This window comes from Oncorhynchus kisutch, linkage group LG8, assembly GCF_002021735.2.
Source record: "Oncorhynchus kisutch isolate 150728-3 linkage group LG8, Okis_V2, whole genome shotgun sequence".
Taxonomy (NCBI): domain Eukaryota; kingdom Metazoa; phylum Chordata; class Actinopteri; order Salmoniformes; family Salmonidae; genus Oncorhynchus; species Oncorhynchus kisutch.
In genome coordinates this window covers 62235600-62254482 of record NC_034181.2, presented here as the reverse complement: position 1 = coordinate 62254482, position 18883 = coordinate 62235600, and the positions used below count along the sequence as shown (strand labels likewise).

General features: G+C 42.3%; 1 protein-coding gene and 1 pseudogene across 3 annotated transcripts in view; one reads left to right on the top strand and one right to left on the bottom strand.

The window, feature by feature from the left end:
* The first annotated feature begins 8777 nt into the window (after positions 1-8777).
* Positions 8778-13601, top strand: LOC109895277 (dipeptidase 1-like; annotated as a pseudogene).
* Positions 13602-14081: 480 nt separating this feature from the next.
* LOC109895453 (putative solute carrier family 22 member 31) overlaps positions 14082-18883 on the bottom strand; it is a 15557-nt gene continuing 10755 nt past the window's right edge. For 2 of the 3 annotated variants that reach the window (XM_020489147.2, XM_020489146.2), the window contains exons 6-9: positions 18101-18209; positions 17708-17922; positions 17267-17378; positions 14082-17047 (exon numbers count right to left, since the gene is read on the bottom strand). In XM_020489147.2, coding sequence (XP_020344736.1) covers positions 16603-17047; positions 17267-17378; positions 17708-17922; positions 18101-18209 — 881 coding nt within the window. In that variant the 3' untranslated portion in view covers positions 14082-16602. The remainder of the gene's footprint in view (positions 17048-17266; positions 17379-17707; positions 17923-18100; positions 18210-18883) is intronic. The other variant, XM_020489148.2, reaches the window with a different exon arrangement.

The window sequence follows — 18883 nt, the reverse complement described above, 5'->3', positions numbered from 1 at the left end:
ACTGTAAGAGGAACTCTAAAGCTGAGTGGGTGTAGCCGTAGAAACCGTTTAATGTTGTCTGGATGGTGGGGGATTTCCCAGGAGGAAATGTACTGTATGGTACATACTGTAGCCATGGGAATTACCACTTGTATAGAGATCATTTCCTTTTGTACAGATGAAGTAGGGGCTGAGTAAAATGATCCGCACAGCCTGTACATAAAAATTGTCTCTGAGCCTGTTGGTCTGGGTCACAAAGCTGGGATCCTTAGTTGATACATCCATCTTTGGACTTATAAATTAATTATATATACTTATTGATGCTTAAGGAATGTAACTTTATAAATGCCTCACGAGCTTAGTTAAACTGTCCTACTCCATCAGAACCCAAAATACAAGCTTAATTTACTCCAATGATTGTGAACAATGTAATTGTAAACAAACACTATATAGCCTCAAAACATACATAGCCCAGTGCAGAAATATGTTTTTCACCCATGTTTTACATATATTTCCACACGATGAGGTTGGAATAATACTGTGAAATTGTAAAAATTATGATAATGTTCTTTTAGTGTAAGTGCTGTTTGAAAAGACCACCTGAAATCTCAGCCTGTTTTGAAGGGTTGGGGTTTTGACCTGCCTGGTGACATCGCCAGGTGGTAAATTAGTAAGAAAGAGAGTTCCAAACCTCTCTACCAATAACAGTTTTCCCCTCCCCACTCAGACCACTCCCAGAAAGTCCTAGCAAAATTCTTGCCTGAGAAATTGCTATTTGCTACGAAGCTATTTTTGTTTCTGTTTGACCATTTTAATTGAAAACAATCACAGTAAGGTATTCAATTGTTACCCAGAAATGATTTGATTTTGAGATGATAGCAGCTGCATTGGACCTTTAAGGGCTCCTCTTTGGAAATTCAGGGTTACAGAATGATTTAAATTTAAAGGCGATGTTACTGCGTTAGCGGTGACAGCATTCACGGTAAACACTGCATATGTCGGCTCACTCGGAAATGACCTTTACATTTATATTGCGCAATCTGGAACGCTTCAGTGATACAGATTGAATGGAGCCATGGATGGTTCGTCCTTGCATCTATAGCTCTGTCTATGAGTGTGAGAGTGGTTACATTTCTCCAAACCCATCCCTCAGCTTTTTACCAAAACACAGGCAGGGTGCCCACTTTGTTATTGTTTCAATTAAGGATTCTAGCTTTAATACTACAGTACTTTCTGCCAGACTGCAGGATTTTTCTGTTTCATGACGAGGGTGACTGGAGTCCTTGATTATACTACAGTTGAGTTATATTTTTGCCACTGTTTAATTGACTCAAGGACGAGAGTTGTTGATGATGAGCGAAGAGTCCTGAGGGCGCTCTAAGGATGTTTTATCTAAGAGTTGATTGTCGTAATGCAAACAAGTCATGACCTTCGCAAGGCTCTTTTTACTGCTCCTGATAGAGAGCGGACTGTAATCTGATTCAAATTAACATTTCACCTCCAAACACTGTTATTTTAAGAATAGACTTCTAAGTAACCATTCATAAGAGGCTATTATTGTTTTATTTCACCTTTATTTAACCAGGTAGGTCAGTTGAGAACAAGTTCTCATTTACAACTGCGACGTGGCCAAGATAAAGCAAAGCAGTGCGACAAAAACAACAACACAGAGTTACACATAAACAAACGTACAGTCAATAACGCAAAAGAAAAGAAAAATCTATGGACAGTGTGTGCAAATGTAGAAGAGTAGGGAGGTCGGCAATAAATAAGCCCAAGAGGTGAAATAATTAAAATTTAGCATTAACACTGGAGTGATAGATGAGCAGATGATGATGTGCAAGTAGAGATACTGGGGTGCAAAAGAGCAAGAGGGTAAGTAATAATATGGAGATGAGGTAGTTGGGTGTGCTATTTACAGATTGGCTGTGTACAGGTACAGTGATCGGTAAGCTGCTCAGACAGCTGATGCTTAAAGTTAGAGAGGGAGATATAAGACTCCAGCTTCAGTGATTTTTGCAAATCGTTCCAGTCATTGGCAGCAGAGAACTGGAAGGAAAGGCGACCAAAGGAAGTGTTGGCTTTGGGGATGACCAGTGAAATATACCTGCTGGAGCGCGTACTACGGGTGGGCTGAGATAAGGCAGGGCTTTATCAAGCAAAGACTTATAGATGACCTGGAGCCAGTGGGTTTGGCGACAAATATGTAGTGAGGGCCAGCCAATGAGAGCATACAGGTCACAGTGGTGGGTTGTATATGGGGCTTTGGTGACAGAACAGATGGCACTGTGATAGACTACATCCAGTTTGCTGAGTGTTGGGGGATATTTTGTCAATTACATTGGATGGGTAGGATAGTCAGTTTTACGAGGGTATGTTTGGCAGCATGAGTGAAGGAGGCTTTGTTGCGAAATAGGAAGCAGACTTTAGATTTAATTTCGGATTGGAGATGCTTAATATGAGTCTGGAAGGAGAGTTTACAGTCTAACCAGACGCCTAGGTATTTGTAGATGTCCACATATTCTAGGTCAGAACCGTCCAGAGTAGTGATGCTTGTCGGGCGGGAGGTTGCGTGCAGCAATCGATTGAAGAGCATACACTTAGTTTTACTAGCATTTTACTAGCATTTAATAGCAGTTGGAGGCCCCGGAAGGAGTGTTGTATGGCATTGAAGCTATGGGATGGTCCTCACAATAGTCAGGAAGATAAGCTAATGGTACCCATAAAACGATGAATTCAGTCATAAATTAATAAACCAACACGGTGGCCTTGTGTTTAGAGTGTCTGCACTGAGATTGGAAGAATGGAGGTTCCATCTCTGGCCGAGTCATACCAGGGATTGAACCTCATGCCTCTCTGCTTGGCACTCTGCATTAAGGAAATGGATTGTGGTTGAGGTCATGTCCATGGGGTTCACTTGCTCCTGTCCCTATGTGTCGTTCTAGCATGGACAAGGATTACTTGTCTAAGGCTTACCATTTAGGATTATTAGGAATACCTGTAATGTATCATATGCTAATGCAAAAGTTTCCAGGATCCCATATAGGCCTAGCAACATAGAACAGTGAGAGGACGAGAGAAAAGGTCTCGAAAATACCACGGAAAAGCCTAGATTAGATGAGTCAACCGTTCATTATGCCTTCATTTAGAGTGGGGCTCCAGAAACATGGACGTACACAGACCACTCTGCTCAACACGTAAGCAGGCCTCAATCATCTGTGAACACAAGTGGTCTAGATGAGCACTTATACAGCCAAGGATCCACAAGAGACTTGCTATAGGGTACAGATAAAGGCTCTTAATGTGACCAGTTTCTCACAGTAGGGAAATATTCCTTCAGCAACAGGAAATGTGAATTTTTGTATGGACTATAATTAATGGCCACTTTTGTAGGGGTTGATAAAGTATTAGTAAGGTCAAATCAAGTCTGACATTTTTAAGTGGAAATTAAAAACTTTATAAGCCTTGAATACAGTAGAAGTTTGAATTTCCTGCTGTGCTGGACATTTCCTGCAAAAACAGGGTGGTTAAATTAAGATCCTATAGCTGTAGGCAGCTATAGTCTATGTACATCTTGGTGAGGCAAACAAAAAAAATGTTGGGGGATGCATGCCAGCAAAGCCACTACACAACACATTACAGTTTTTTCCAACTGCTTACACACTTTTTCAAAACGGTCTCCTTTTTTCAAACCTCTACACACAATTCCCAAAACTGCACACACAAAATGCAAAATGCCTCACATCTCCTTCAAAATGTAACACTGCATTCAAAATGCCATAAACACATGTCAGAATGAAGCATTTGCATCAAATGGCAAACACTGCTTTCATAATAGTACATTTTTGGATATACCATGTAAACACTGTTGTTCTAAATCTAAAGCTCTTTGGTCTTTCATAGGCTTATATCTACATTTCAATACAATGTTCTACAGTGAAAGTAATCTGCTGATAGGGGTAACAAGTACACTAAACACCAATGCAATGTAGAAACAGGGGGCAGTCACCAGTGCTAAGCTACGCTTCATCTCTTCTCCGGCCTGGGTCTGGTCACAATACTTCGTCCACATCACAAGATACGTTTTCTCTTGCCAAACATCGCGGGAAGTATCTCCTAGCATGGCGTATCCAACCTTGGACAGAGGCAACCTCTATGTCTCCACATGCGTCCTCCATTGCCTGGAGAAGCGGCATGCGGGCATAGGGTTGGCGATCATACACTTTCCAGCGCCAGGCTGAGAAGAATTCCTCTATGGGATTTAGAAAAGGTGAATATGGGGGTAGGTACAAAACTACAAATTGTGGATGGGTGGCAAACCAGTTTTGGACCAGAACAGCCCGGTGAAAACTAACATTGTCCCATAAAACCACAAATCTAGCAGGCTCCTGATCTGGATCAGGGACAAGCATTGTGTAAATTGCATCCAGAAAAGTGAGCATATGGCCGGTGTTGTACGGACCCAGTGTGGCATTGTGATGGAGGACCCCGTTTTAAGTGATGGCAGCACACATAGTTATATTATCCCCACGCTGTCCAGGAACATTGGTAATTGCCCTCTGCCCTATTACATTTCTTCTGCGGCGCCTGGTTTTGGTGAGGTTGAAGCCAACCTAATCTACATAAATAAATTCATGGCAAATCACATGGGCATCCAGCTCCAATACTCTCTGTAACAGACAAAAGGATATACAGATGAGTAAATATGGTATGTCTGAAGTACTGGAAGTAGTGTTGCATACATACCTCTACAAAGTCATGTCGCATATTCTTGACTCTGTCAGAGTTTCTCTCAAATGGCACCTTGTAAAGTTGTTTCATCGTCACTCTGTGCCGTTGGAGGATGCGTTGTATGGTCGACAGGCTTACAGCATTGATGTTGTTACAGTTTTTTCCAACTGCTTACACAAGTTTTCAAAACGGTCTCCTTTTTTTCACCAGTGCTAAGCTACGCTACATCGCTTCTCCGGCCTGAGTCTGGCCACAATACTTCGTCCACATCACAGGATACGTTTTCTCTTGCCAAACATCGAGGGAAGTATCTCCTAGCATGGCGTATCCAACCTTGGACAGAGGCAACCTCTATGTCCCCACATAGACCATATTTATAATTGCAGTCTCTTGTACATCTGTAAACAAGCGTCCTCGTCCTCCATGATGTCTTTGCCTTTCCACTCTGTACAGAATTCCAACAAAGTATGTGTTCAGCATAGGAAATGTAAACAATGTACAAAAAAAGTAGTACAGCATGATAACCAACCTCATTCATTCAATGCAGTGCAGTAAATGGATGGCTTAGAGTTACAAATGTTTATGCAATACTATGTAGTCATACGTATTTTACAGTACATTACTGTAATGCTAACATAGTCATTAGGTAGTTGCATACCTGTTCTCATTTCTGAAGGTTCGAATTATGGATGCCACTGTAAATCGACTCGAGTTGGGCTGGACTCTCAGTCCAGCCTCTCTCATGGTCAAACCGTGGTTGATCACATTATCAACAAGTGTTGCCCTAACCTCATCAGAGATGGCTCTCCTTCCTTCTCTTCTTTGACCTTGTCCTCTTATTCCTATTCCTCTGCCTCCTACTCCTCTTGCTCTCTGTCCATTGTTGGCATCCATTGTTCAAAACAGGTAATCTGACCTTTGACCTATTTATAGGCCTATACTACAGTAAAGCAGTGATTGGTTAGTGATCAGTTAAGCTATTAGTGTTTGCACATGTGAGGAGTGTGTGTGTGACCTGGTGAATAAGTGTAGCATTTTGATTGGTTGTGTTTGGAAAAGGAAAGCAAGTCACTTCCTGTTCGATTTTTGTGTTTTAGGTAGAGAATTGTGTGTAGTGTTTTGAAAAAAGTGTTTTATGCAATTGACAACTGAGTCAAACGCTGAGAAATAGCTTATGGTTTTGGATATTTGGTGTGTAGTTTTGCACTTTGAGTGAGAGGTTTAAAAAATCATGTGACATGAAAAGATTTTGTGTGTAAGCAGTTGGAAAAAACTGTAATTGCACTTTAAGGGTGACAAAGTTTGACCACAAACTGTTAGGGCCTACATAAAGTCCCAACAGCAGTCCCAACACATTACCACTGCTACACCTGGATATCAGCGGAGTGTTGTCTGGCAGCGAAACAGTTCGTTCAGCCTTTTAAAAATACATAGCTGATATGGCTGACTTGCTTAAGCAAATGTGGTTTCTACTGAGTATTGAGATGTACAAACTATGGCATAAGGCGACGACGTGTTTATAAGAGGTAATCAGTCATTTCGATTAAGACATTAATGAGCGAGCTAGGACGAACATAGTCTATATAACTATTTGTCCAGCACTTTTGAAAATGTACAGCAACAGAATTCCGAACATGGGCCGTTCTTAGAGTATTCTCCCTGTACACCAAGTCAGAGCCGTAGGATACATAAAGGGGGCATATAAGCAGACAATGAAAGCTCTTACAATATTTCAATGATTACATTTCTCTAAAACAAGTTATAGGCTACATATGCACCATCAAGTCAGAACGCTAGGTGAAATTAAGAGGGGAAAATAGCACAAATGATTAGGGTGAGTCACATGGGCTACTAACAGCACAACATATACTTAGACAAGTTATAGGCTACATACGCACCATCAAGTCAGAACGCTAGGTGAAATTAAGAGGGGAAAATAGCACAAATGATTAGGGTGATTAGGGTGAGTCACATGGGCTACTAACAGCACAACATATACTTAGAATTACTTTCTTAGCTACAGTATACATATCTTCCCTGGCATATTACATAATTTATGCAGCAGCGTACAAGACATTTTTGGACTCTTGTTGTGCTGTCCTCACTTGAACAGGAAGGTGGTGCGGCAGTCCTTCGTGGGCAAATTTTGTCATCAAAATCTGTCATTCTCTGGGTTTGTTAAGGTCGTAGCTCTAGAAAGAGGCCCGAGTTCCCGACTTACAATTCCGAGTTGGATGACCGTTCAAAATGTATTTTCCCAGTCAGAGCTCTTTTTCTTTTTTTTTTACCAACTTCCCTGTTGTCTTGAACTCACTGAAGTCAGATCTGAAGTCAAATCAAGTCTGATTAAACTTCCCCTGACCCCTGATAGACTCCGACCCTCAGCACATATTGTTGATGAGGTGCTATCTACAGTTGAAGTCGGAAGTTTACATACACCTTAGCCAAATACATCTAAACTCAGTTTTTCACAATTCCTGACATTTAATCCTAGTAAAAATTACATGTCTTAGGTCAGTTAGGATCACCACTTTATTTTAAGAATGTGAAATGTCAGAATAATAGTAGAGATAATGATTTATTTATTTATTTCAGCTTTTATTTCAGCTTTTATTTATTTATTCACATTCCCAGTGGTTCAGAAGTTTACATACACTCAATTAGTATTTGGTAGCATACAATAAGTTGGGTGAATTATGGCCCGTTCCTCCTGACAGAGCTGGTGTAACTGAGTCAGGTTTGTAGGCCTCCTTGCTCGCACACGCTTTTTCAGTCCATTTGGAAGACCCATTTGCGACCAAGCTTTAACTTCCTGACGGATGTCTTGAGATGTTGCTTCAATATATCCACATAATGTTCCTACCTCATGATGCTATCTTTTTGTGAAGTGCACCAGTCCCTCCTGCAGCAAAGCACCCCCACAACATGATGCTGCCATCCCCGTGCTTCATGGTTGGGATGGTATTCTCCGGCTTGTAAGCATCCCCCTTTTCCCTCCAAACATAACGATGGTCATTAGGGCCAAACAGTTCTATTTTTGTTTAATCAGACAAGAGGAGATTTCTCCAAAAAGTACGATCTTTGTCATCCCGTAGTCTGCAAACCGCAGTCTGGCTTTTTTTTTATGGTGGTTTTGGAGCAGTGGCTTCTTATATGCTGAGCGGCCTTTCAAGTTATGTCGATATGGGACTCGTTTTACTGTGGATAAAGATACCTTCGTACCTGTTTCCTCCAGCATCTTCACAAGGTCCTTTGCTATTGTTCTGGGATTGATTTGCACTTTTCGCACCAAAGTACGTTCATCTCTAGGACACAGAACGCGTCTCCTTCCTGAGCGGTATGACGGCTGCGGGGTCCCATGGTGTTTATACTTGCGTACTATTGTTTGTACAGATGAACGTGGTACCTTCAGGCATTTGGAAATTGATCCCAATGATGAACCAGACTTTTGGTCTTGGCTGATTTCTTTTGATTTTCCCATGATGTCAAGCAAAGAGGCACTGAGTTTGAAGGTAGACCTTGAAATACATCCACAGGTTCACCTCCAATTGACAATTAGCCCATCAGAAGCTTCTAAAGTCATGACATCATTTTCTGGAATTTTCCAAGCTGTTTAAAGGCACAGTCAACTTAGTGTATGTAAACTTCTGACCCACTGGAATTGGGATACAGTGAATTATAAGTGAAATAATCTGTCTGTAAACAATTGTTGTCAAAATTACTTGTGTCATACACAAAGTAGATGTCCTAACCAACTTGCCAAAACTATAGTTTGTTAACAAGAAATTTGTGGAGTGGTTGAAAAACGAGTTTTAATGACTCCAACCTAAGTGTATGTAAACTTACGACTTCAACTGTACATATATTTATAACACGTTTTAATATAATTCCTTATTTGAGTGGTCATGCCATCATTGGGTATCGGGCAGTGTCCAACGTTAATCCACATCTATATCATTACTGGGGTTGTCTTGCATATGGATTTCAAACTTGAGGGAGTTGTACTGAACATTACACATGAACCAATATGCTCAACTTCATGTGTTTACTTTACAACCAAAGTGATAATGACAGAGGAACTGAGGAGGCATAATAAACTCTCTCTGTATTTGAGCCTGACCCACAAAGAGACACTTTGGGGACAGAGGAAGAGTGTGGAGGGAACACAGTGAACTGTGAAATCTGAAGAGGCACAAGACACACCAAAGATGACCTGCCCTGGCAGATGAGGATGAAGTTTAACAGCCAGCTGAATACAGTGGATCTGTACACCCTCATCAACACACACACCAACATCCCCAAGATCAGGGAGGGACGACTGGCAGCACAGGTACACACACGCATGCACCCACGCACGCACGAACGCACGCACACACACAAAACCGACAGGGACTCACAAAAAGGTGTATGTGTGGGTGGTTAATAATACATATATTACATCAGGGATCATCAACTAGATTCAGCCGCGGGTCAATTTCTTTTCTTGAGAGGATGGTTGGGGGTCCGGAACATAATTTTCAAATAATTTGTAGACTGCAAATTGACTGCAAGAAGCCCAGATATAATACATAATATTTTACTAACACATAATAATGTCAAACCTTGCTTACATCTGTATATGATCACGTGCCTCTCTCTATTATACGTGGGAGTACTTGGGAACACCTCTCCCAGATTAAAATCACTTGGAGCTGATTTCATGGTGCTTTTACAGTTTTTTATGTCCAACAATGAAAATTCAACAAAGTTAGTATTTTTTCCCCTCAGAAAACATGGGGTGGGCAAATAAAACTGCCAGTTGGGGAACTCTGTATTACATGATAACAATAAACTGATCTGATGTGTATTGTACCCTTGCGGTTCTGGGCAGCATATGTACCATGTGAGACTCAGTACAAAGATGCCGCCAGACAAATTCTTGAGCAGATAGTCGTCATCCACAGAATGTGTATGAAATACCCAGAAGCCTTCATGTTTGCTTCCAGCAGCAAAGGTGAGAGTCATCTACAAAAAAAATGTGATCAAAGGTTATACAGTAAGGGCTCTATTCAATATCTAAAGCGGAAGTGTTGTAGATTCCGCAATATACATTTCAAGGTAATTTCCGATTGAGCCAAACATATGCAGCATTTACCGTGAATGCAGTCTCCGCTAAACTTCAATCACACCGTAGAGCTGAACTTCCGCGATACGGATTGAATGGAGCCATACATTTGGTTATGAGAATGAAACCCCTTTTTAAAATATTTATTTATAGAACACTCCACTGTGAAATACCATAGATAGCAAAGTTGTATTCACTTCCCACCTGTATCATCAGTCATTTATTTTACCACAGATATCGTGGATGTAGTCAGAACAGGACAGCCAGTCTGATCGGGGTGGAAGGATGACACTATTTGGACAGCAGCCTGGGTACCCTGCGTACCATGTACCACCCGGGGGTCCGCTACCTCACCCTCACCCACAGCTGCAACACACCATGGCGAGTAGGCTCTGCTACCCTGCTGACGACAGGGCCACCCTGGTCTGGGGACTAGGTGCCACAGATTATACTCAGTAAGTGACAAGGTGCTCAACATTTTTTTCCTAAGATTCCTAAGTTTGTCAACACTTTACACACCGTATGATGCACTCTCAAAGAGCACATACAGCGAAGATAAAAATGACAAGAATGCATATGAATGAGACACAACAGGTAACAGCTGAAACTGCTTATTAAGAGACAAATAAAAGACTGTATTTCACAGAATTCTGTGGTGGGGAAAATAGGGGATTCCTGTCGCCACCTGTTTCAGAGGTGTCATATTCTGGGAGAGTCGTCTAAACAGATGGACCTGCTAATCAAACCATGGCCCTGGACAGACTACAGAGCCTAGTGAATCCCTCAGCTCCTCACTGATTCATATCATATTAGCAGGATATAGGAAAGTGGAAGAGAAATATGCCTTCCAGAAGCTGGCCGGGTATTTTACTGTGGTTGTGTGTGTTTTCCCCCCAGGGCAGACAATTGGCTAGTGGATTCGGGAGCCAAGCCATGAGCGCAGCACAATGGACTGTCTGAGTTTGGAAAGGTTAGTCTATCACACTGAGTCACACACACACACTTTGGAAATACCCACTCATATCATAGGTCAAATCACCTATACTATTTTGCGCAGCTTGTAATACTTCTGCTTTTGAGTTTATTTGGAAATCAGATATAAATGCCTGTTATAAACATAGGTATTCCAAGTAAATGTTTTAATCAAATGGGCAATTCCTCAGAAACTATTGGGTTACCCTCAATACTTATTTTCATCTACAGCTTGCCTTCATTTATGTTATAGCAGTATTATATCACCGGTATAAAACACACTGGATGAAAACATGTACATTCTCTTGACAGACTATCCAAGCTACAAACCATATCATTAGGTTTGATAGGCTGAATGAATCACATATAATTGTCTCGAAAACACCAGTAGGGTGACACAGTAAGAGGGTCATTTCCCCAGTCCTGGCAGAAACATTCATAACGGTTTTTCACCTGACAGCAACTGGTATTTGAGATGAACTGCATTGGGATGTTGATTGACTTGGCCCACGTGTCAGAGAAAGTGATGAACCAGGTTCTAGACCTGTCCAAAGCGCCAGTCATCTTCAGTCACTCCTCTGCCTACGCTGTGTGCCCACACAAGAGGAACGTGTCTGACGACGTCCTGAGGAAGGTGGTGAGTGAATGGGGAGAGGGGAAAGGGGATAGTGGATTACAGAATATATATGAGGAACTTAGTCATTCATTCCCCTTAGACATCATCCCTTCCCTGAGGAGGGTGATGAGTCAGGGGAGAAGGGTGAGAGACGAGGGAACAGAGAATTGGGAGTTTGGTAGTGAGAGGACAAGTACTAGGGGAGCAGGCAGATTGAGGGGATTGGATGCTGAGGAGGGTGAGTTGTATAAAGGAATGAGACCTGAGAGTGGTGGTGAGTGGACATGTGATAGGATGAAGGGGTGTGTGACAGGGGGGATAAGGGGAAGAACATGGATTGAGAAAACAGACAGAGAACAGAAAATGAGTTAAGAGTGAAAAGGAGGTGTCTGGGTATATAGGCTGAGGGGAGGATGAGAAAGGGCTAAGAGGAAGGTTGAGACAGGTTGTTTTAGGCAAAGACCAAGAAAAGTAAGCAATAAGACTGCAAAAGAAACGTGGTAATGTGATATTAAAACTACAATGATATCAAAAGGAAGTTAGAAAAGCCATCAGATCTTTCCAATACTTTGGAAAACAGACACAAACTAAAAGCAGGTTTTCATCAAGGATCTCTCTGTACTTTGCTCTGTTCATCTTTGCCTAATTCTTGACTAGTCTCCCAGTCCCTGACGCTGAAAAACATCCCCACAGCATGATGCTGCCACCACCATGCTTCACCGTAGGGTTGGTGCCATGTTTCCTCCAGACATGAGGTGGAATTAACACCAAAGAGTTCAATCTTGTTTCTCATGGTCTGAGTCCTTTAGTTGCCTTTTGGCAAATTCCTAATGGGGTTTCATGTGCCTTTAACCGAAGAGGGGCTTCCGTCTGGCCACTACCATAAAGACCTGATTGGTGGAGTGCTGCAGAGATGGTTGTCCTTCTGGAAGGTTCTCCCATCTCCACAGAGGAACTCTGGAGCTCTGTCAGAGTGACCGCTGGGTTCTTGGTCACCTCCCTGACCAAGGCCCTTCTCAACACAATCCTGTCTCTGAGCTCCATGGACAATTCCTTTGGCCTCGTGGCTTGGTTTTTGCTCTGACATACACTGTCAACTGTGGGACCTTATATAGACAGGTGTGTGCCTTTCCAAATCATGTCCACAATCAATTGAATTTACCACAGGTGGACTCCAATCAAGTTGTAGAAACATCTCAAGGATGATCAATGGAAACAGGATGCGCCTGAACTCAATTTTGAGTCTGAGAGCAAACAGTCTGAATACTTATGTAAATAATGTATTTCTGTTTGTTTTTTTAATGAATTTGCATTTAAAAAAAATACATTTTATAATAAGGCTGTAATGTAACAAAATGTGGAAAAAGGGAAGGGGTCTGAATATTTTCACTGTATAATGCACTGTATATTCACCTTTCTTTTCATATTCAATCTAGATCACTTTGACAAAATGAAAACTATGGCTGGACACAGTATCATTGGTTTTGGTGGGGATTATGATGGAGTGGGCAGGTGAGTAGAGGGAATTGACCTAGGAGTTAATCGCCTAGTTACAATAAAACACCAATGAACTTGATTGAGCAAAGTGTATTATCTTAAAAGTTGCTCATTGCAATATACCAGTAAAAAAGTCTAAAGTCATATGTCTGAGTAGTAATACATTTCTTTTTTCAAGTAATGTCTGAGTAGTAGTATTCTTTTTTTAAATGTCAAAAGTCATGTCTGAGTAGTAGTAAAACATTTGATAAATGTTTTACGTGGAAAGAAACCCATTCTGCTGGGGGAGGAGTGCAGAGATTAGCATAATATTGGCTATATCTTGACACACACACACCCCTCTCTACCTGTGCTGTCTGTCAGGGTCCCGGAGGGTCTGGAGGATGTGTTTAAGTACCCTGCTCTGGTGGCAGAGCTGCTGAGCAGAGGATGGACAGATGCTGAGATGAAAGCTACTCTAGGGGACAGAGAGGTGGAGTGTGAGTACGACAGTAAAAGTTACACACTATTTCCACAAGATTGATATCAACACACAAGCCTCCATAGATCTACTTAAAAAAGGCTGATGCAATACAAAATACAGTGGCATACACAGAGATGAGGCATTTTTAATGCACTATTTGTTCCAGTGCTTTGTTACCCTCCCTGACTCTGAACTCCTATCTTCCAGGTACAGCCAGACGATTTTCCCATCCCTTATGAGGAAGTGAAAAATGACTACAGGACCAGCTATGGCTACCCTGTCCCAACCCAGACAGTGCTGGGACAGTTCTCTCCCTCAGCTCTCTGGCCCTGGACTAACACTGACTCTGAGCAGCCTGCTGTCCTGGTCTCTCTCTATAAGCCCCCTCTAAATAGACCATGCTGGGTGTGGTGGTATTATCACCCCTTGTCTATGGCAGTAGGCTGCCCAAGGCATAGTAACACCTTACTACTTGAGTTCTGTGTTCTGTGGTCACATCTTTCACAAGTTCTATTGGTGATGAAGTCCATGAACTGTGATTGAAGGAAGTATTTGTACAAAGAAATCTTAACATTACTAAACTAGTAAGTTATTCTGAAACGGTGTTATACACATCACTGTTGACCTTATACCAAGTAAATCCATGACCAAGCTACTTCACATTTTAGAGTTTAAATTAAATGGTTAAATGTAGCCCTCAGTAAATAAATAATCAGGAAAATTGTGTAATCATTAGATTTTATTTGAGTTTAGTGTTGTACCATGAGACATGTGACTAAGGAAATACTAAACTGACTGAAAAGCTTTCGGAAGAGGGTTTATGGTTGAGACATGGATGAGAGACAACAGTGAGCATCCCAAATGATAGATAGGCTGTTCCAGATGTGATTTTCTCAGGCCCTGGCTGAGACAACTGCTGTACTTCAGTCGTCTTTTCCCTGTTCCTATACAGCCCTAGAACATTCATGGAACACTGTCCAATGAGCACAATTAACTTCATTTTGACATTTACAAAATAAACTCAAGGCCAGGCAAGAACGGTGTGCTTCATTCAACAACAGTGTCTATTATCCCATCTGGCTCAATCATTTTGAGAATGCTGTACAAAAAGATGTCATGAGCGAGGCTGTTCGGCCATGGTGTGTTTGAACTAACTCCAAGCACCTGGCAATTCTTATCTTATTTACAATCATAACATTTCCAATTCTTCAAAATACAAAAATCAGACTTCGTTGATAATCAAACGTGACACCCAGTTGAGAAAGACAAATGGTAGATTTTGTGCATTCAATACATGAGAGAACAGCACCATCTTGTGGTAAGCATTGTATCAGACATGAAGAACAGGGCAGAACTCAATACATTTTCAGTTTAGGCCATTCAAACGTGATTAACGGATTTCATTTTTGAAAAGTGAGGCGAGCAAGCAAATAAAAGTTCAAAATAGAAGTGGATCAGCTTCATAAAAATATGACAACAACCTTAGTTCAACACCCAGTGACCTCGTTAAGACCCCATTGATGTCAAAAGTGGAATAGCATTGTTGAAAATGTACTGGCCGGGTCTGAGGGACATTTTGTTTTCCATAATCTGAAAGGAAGTTCATCTCCTCAAACTTGATGCTTGAGGACATTTTTATTCTAGTTTTCTATGGAGACGTGAAGACGGGCAAACTGTGAATGAACATTGTATGGCCTCAGCTTCCAAATAAATCAAATGTAACTTTTGAGAGTTAAACAACTTATTCATAGCTGAAAATATAATACTTTGTATATAATTCTATATACAAAGTATCTTTAGAAGGACAGAATATTGTCAGCTCTGGGGTAAAGTTTTTCCAGATAAACTTCCTGTACTGGGGGCTATGTTCCCATGCAAGCAAAAGAGAGGGGGATGAAACATTAAAAGAGAATGAGTTGGGATAAGAGTAAACATCCTATCCAACAATATAATGTAAAACAGTTTCACAGCCAGGCCAAGAGGGACAACAACGCAAACCTCAAACCACAGTCAAATACCAAAGAGGGCAGTGAAAAGTGGTTTAATAGTTGATAAAATGTATTTTCAGTTAAATTACATAGAATGTTAAGTATCATGTCCTAGCAACCGCCTTTTTTAAACAGGAAAGCTCAGTTTAAGGCAGAGAGATGGATGTGACAACTAATATAAGGTAAAGTACAAGTTAAAGTCGCACTTGAAGGGTTATAATTGAGTAATAGAGGGGGGGGGGACTGTTCATATGCCCGACGCAACGCGGAGTGCCTGGATACAGACCTTAGCCGTAGTATATTGGCCATATACCACAAACCCCCGAGGTGCCTTATTGCTATTATAAATTGGTTACCAACGTAACTAGAGCAATAAAAATACATTGTGTCATACCCGTGGTATATTGTCTGATATACCACAGCTGTCAGCATTCAGGGCTCGAACCACCCAGTTTATAAATGACTCAGAGTAGAGGTCATGACCTAATCACATTTCAATAATCTAAAACAACTCTTTATCTCAGAACTCTGTTCCGGGTGCAAATCATCATGTGACAACACCTCATGTTCTTAACACATGTTCAACAAGTGGACAGGATGGAATTACTTTTCATTGCTAAGGTCATAGCTTCGGCGATATTATCAGTGACTGATACTTCATCGAGTTCCCCGCCAAAATCAAACAATTGGCTACAACACATTCCAGTGTGAGCCAAACGGACTTCTATCTGTGAGTTCCCCTCGTTGAGTCCCCAGTGAATCAGATTAAGTAACAGTCAGGACCCTGCTCTCGCTCTTTCGCTCTGCAGTAATGAAAAGCACAAGTCACCAGTTAAGTGGACAAGCAACGCTTCTCAAGTGAGCCTTTAGGCTTAGTAGTTAATAAAGTCATAGGTCCTTGCTGCACAACCTGGAGAAGAGAGGGTGTTAACACTGTCTTAGAAACAGCAGATCTCCATCAGTACAAAAACAAAGGACTAGCACACAGTCTTTCAGCAGAGTCTGTGCAAGCGCACACACACACACACACATCATTTTTTTGTATTATTTGAAACATTTGGCACAACAACAGAACACTGACACAGCAAATACACACATCTCAAACTCTCCTCCCCTTCAAAATATCCAAGAAGACCCGTCGTTCATAGCGATACGAGTCTGGATCACACTGTCTCAGTGTGGTGGGGAGAGATATTCAGTGGATTTGAGGCGAGGTCTCTCTGTGGGAGACGAGGATGGCAGTTAGAGGCTGCTAAGACAAGTCCTCTCTTAGTGCTTCTTCCTCCAGTATGCAGTGCACCTCACTGTTGGAAGGCAACAGTGGGGACTGGGAGGGCACAACGATCTTATAGGGTAAATTGTCTTTGATGAGCATCTTCCTGGTGGCAGAGACCAGGCGGGAGTAGTTATCAGGGTTGTACTCGGAGGCTCCACGCCGGGTATAGAGCAGGGGCAGGTTGTCTTCACGGGACAGGAAGAGAGGGGGCCGTCGCTGGCTCTCTCCATCCTTCAGGGAGTCGGGTAGCGGCTTGCGCTTGCTCTCCGGCAGCAGCATGATGGACAGCACCGAGAGGACGGCGAAGGAGGCGAAGATGACGTGGTGGAGGAAGTAACCCCTGTTGTTCTGAAGCTCCATCATAGAGGAGGCAGCCATCCCCATACAGCCAGACGCTAGCACCAGCCCCAGACAACCACCACTGAGACAGAGGGAGAGAGAGGGTCAGGAGATATATAGAGCTCTACTCTGACATTGTCAAGGGCACCTGACCCAGCATTTGGTGCGGACACACAACCCACATTTCATATGCCTCCCTCAGACAGACAGGTGTCCACATAAATGGAAAAACAAACACCCCACCCACAGACAAACTAATGACAGTTTAGTGTGTTCAGGACAGTAGACAGATATTACTTACCGGATTACGGTGGGCATGACCTCACTGGCGAAGAATACACTGAGCATGGCCAGGGCCTGGGAGAAGAGGAGCCCCAGCACAGACAGCAACAACACCAGCACACCACGCAGATCTAGAGAAGGACACGTCGACTCAATAAAAACTAAGCAAACTAGGAAACAGGCACTTGGACCTGAAATCACCTGAATAAATCTAAATGGCCAATCGGAATCTTAACAGTGACATCATTATGAATGGGGTCATCATGGCAAACCTATGGCTAGTGTATGAGGAGAAGAGTTACTAATTAACCATGTACAGGGGAGAGAAGACGGTATGAGACCCGGTTTAGAGGCCTTTTAGAGGCCCCGGTTTAGAGGTATTTAAAAGAAAATGTGTGTATAGAAATAGTATAGCAACATAGTATCATCATAGCACAGCTATAACGCAGGTTAAACTTACACTGTGTGAGGGCCAGCAGCAGCAGCGAGGACAGGCCGGTGATAATGGCAGACAGAAGCAGGATACCACGGCGACCAAAGCGGTTGACGGACAGGCAGAGGAAGATACATCCCAGAGCTCCAGTCAGCACACGCAGGAAGTAACTAAAGTAGAAGTTATGGGAGTAGCTGTGGAGGTTCCTGATGAAACAGTACTGGATGCCTGTGCCTATGAACCTGGAGGAGGAGTAGGAAAGGTTAGGTCCTTGGCCCAAAACATGAAACTTACTCTGTCCAAACAGTACTGTTAAAAGCAGCTGCGGTAAATGCTAACATTACCATTCCTCGTGGCTGTATTGCTCAGTGGGGGGAGTCATATAGAAGGTAATACAAGCCATGTTAGATACTAACTCACATAGTAAAGCTAAGGATGAGGCAGTTCCTCCAGATCACTCGGGTGGAATGCAACTCCAGGACTGAGTGGTAGCAAGGCTGGGTATCATCTGGGTACTCCGCATCTATCTCTACCGAGAAGAAAAGGAGAGGGAGGGAGAGATATGAGCCTGTATTCACACTGCCAATACCAAAGTCAAAGGGCACTTGACCCAAACACTGTTCAATTGGTACAAACATATAACCCACATTCCATAGGGAGTCTCTCTCCTCAGAACCAGTGCCTACTATTAAGTCACACTAAATGGAAACATTCAATCGGCCTAGAGAATAAGAGCATTGGGCCAGTAACCGAAAGGTCTCTGGTTTGAATCCCATAGCCTACAAGGTGAAAAATCTGTCAGTGTGCCCTAGAGCAAGGCACTTAACCCTGACTGCTCCTGTAAGTCGCTCTTAAATTCCCAAAACATAAATGTAATGATTCTTGATTTGGACTAAGGTAATTCCAGTTTGTGATTTAGTACACTACAGTCGCATTGAAACAAAGAGCTCTTATGGTGGCTGCCACAGCAGAGCTCATGCGTTGGGTGCGCTCACTCATTAAGTGACTGACTGCCTGTGAAAGGTGGAGCTGTGAGAGAGCTTAGTTGTCCAGCTGGTACAGGTAAACAGGAACCATAGAAACGTCCTATGCCATGTGTAACTCAAACAAAGTTCACTAATATTGGATATGAGGGAATGCTGTGAGGAGACTGGATGGGTTGTTTGTTATGTGTTGCTGTGCTGATTGTGGATGAGTGAAAAC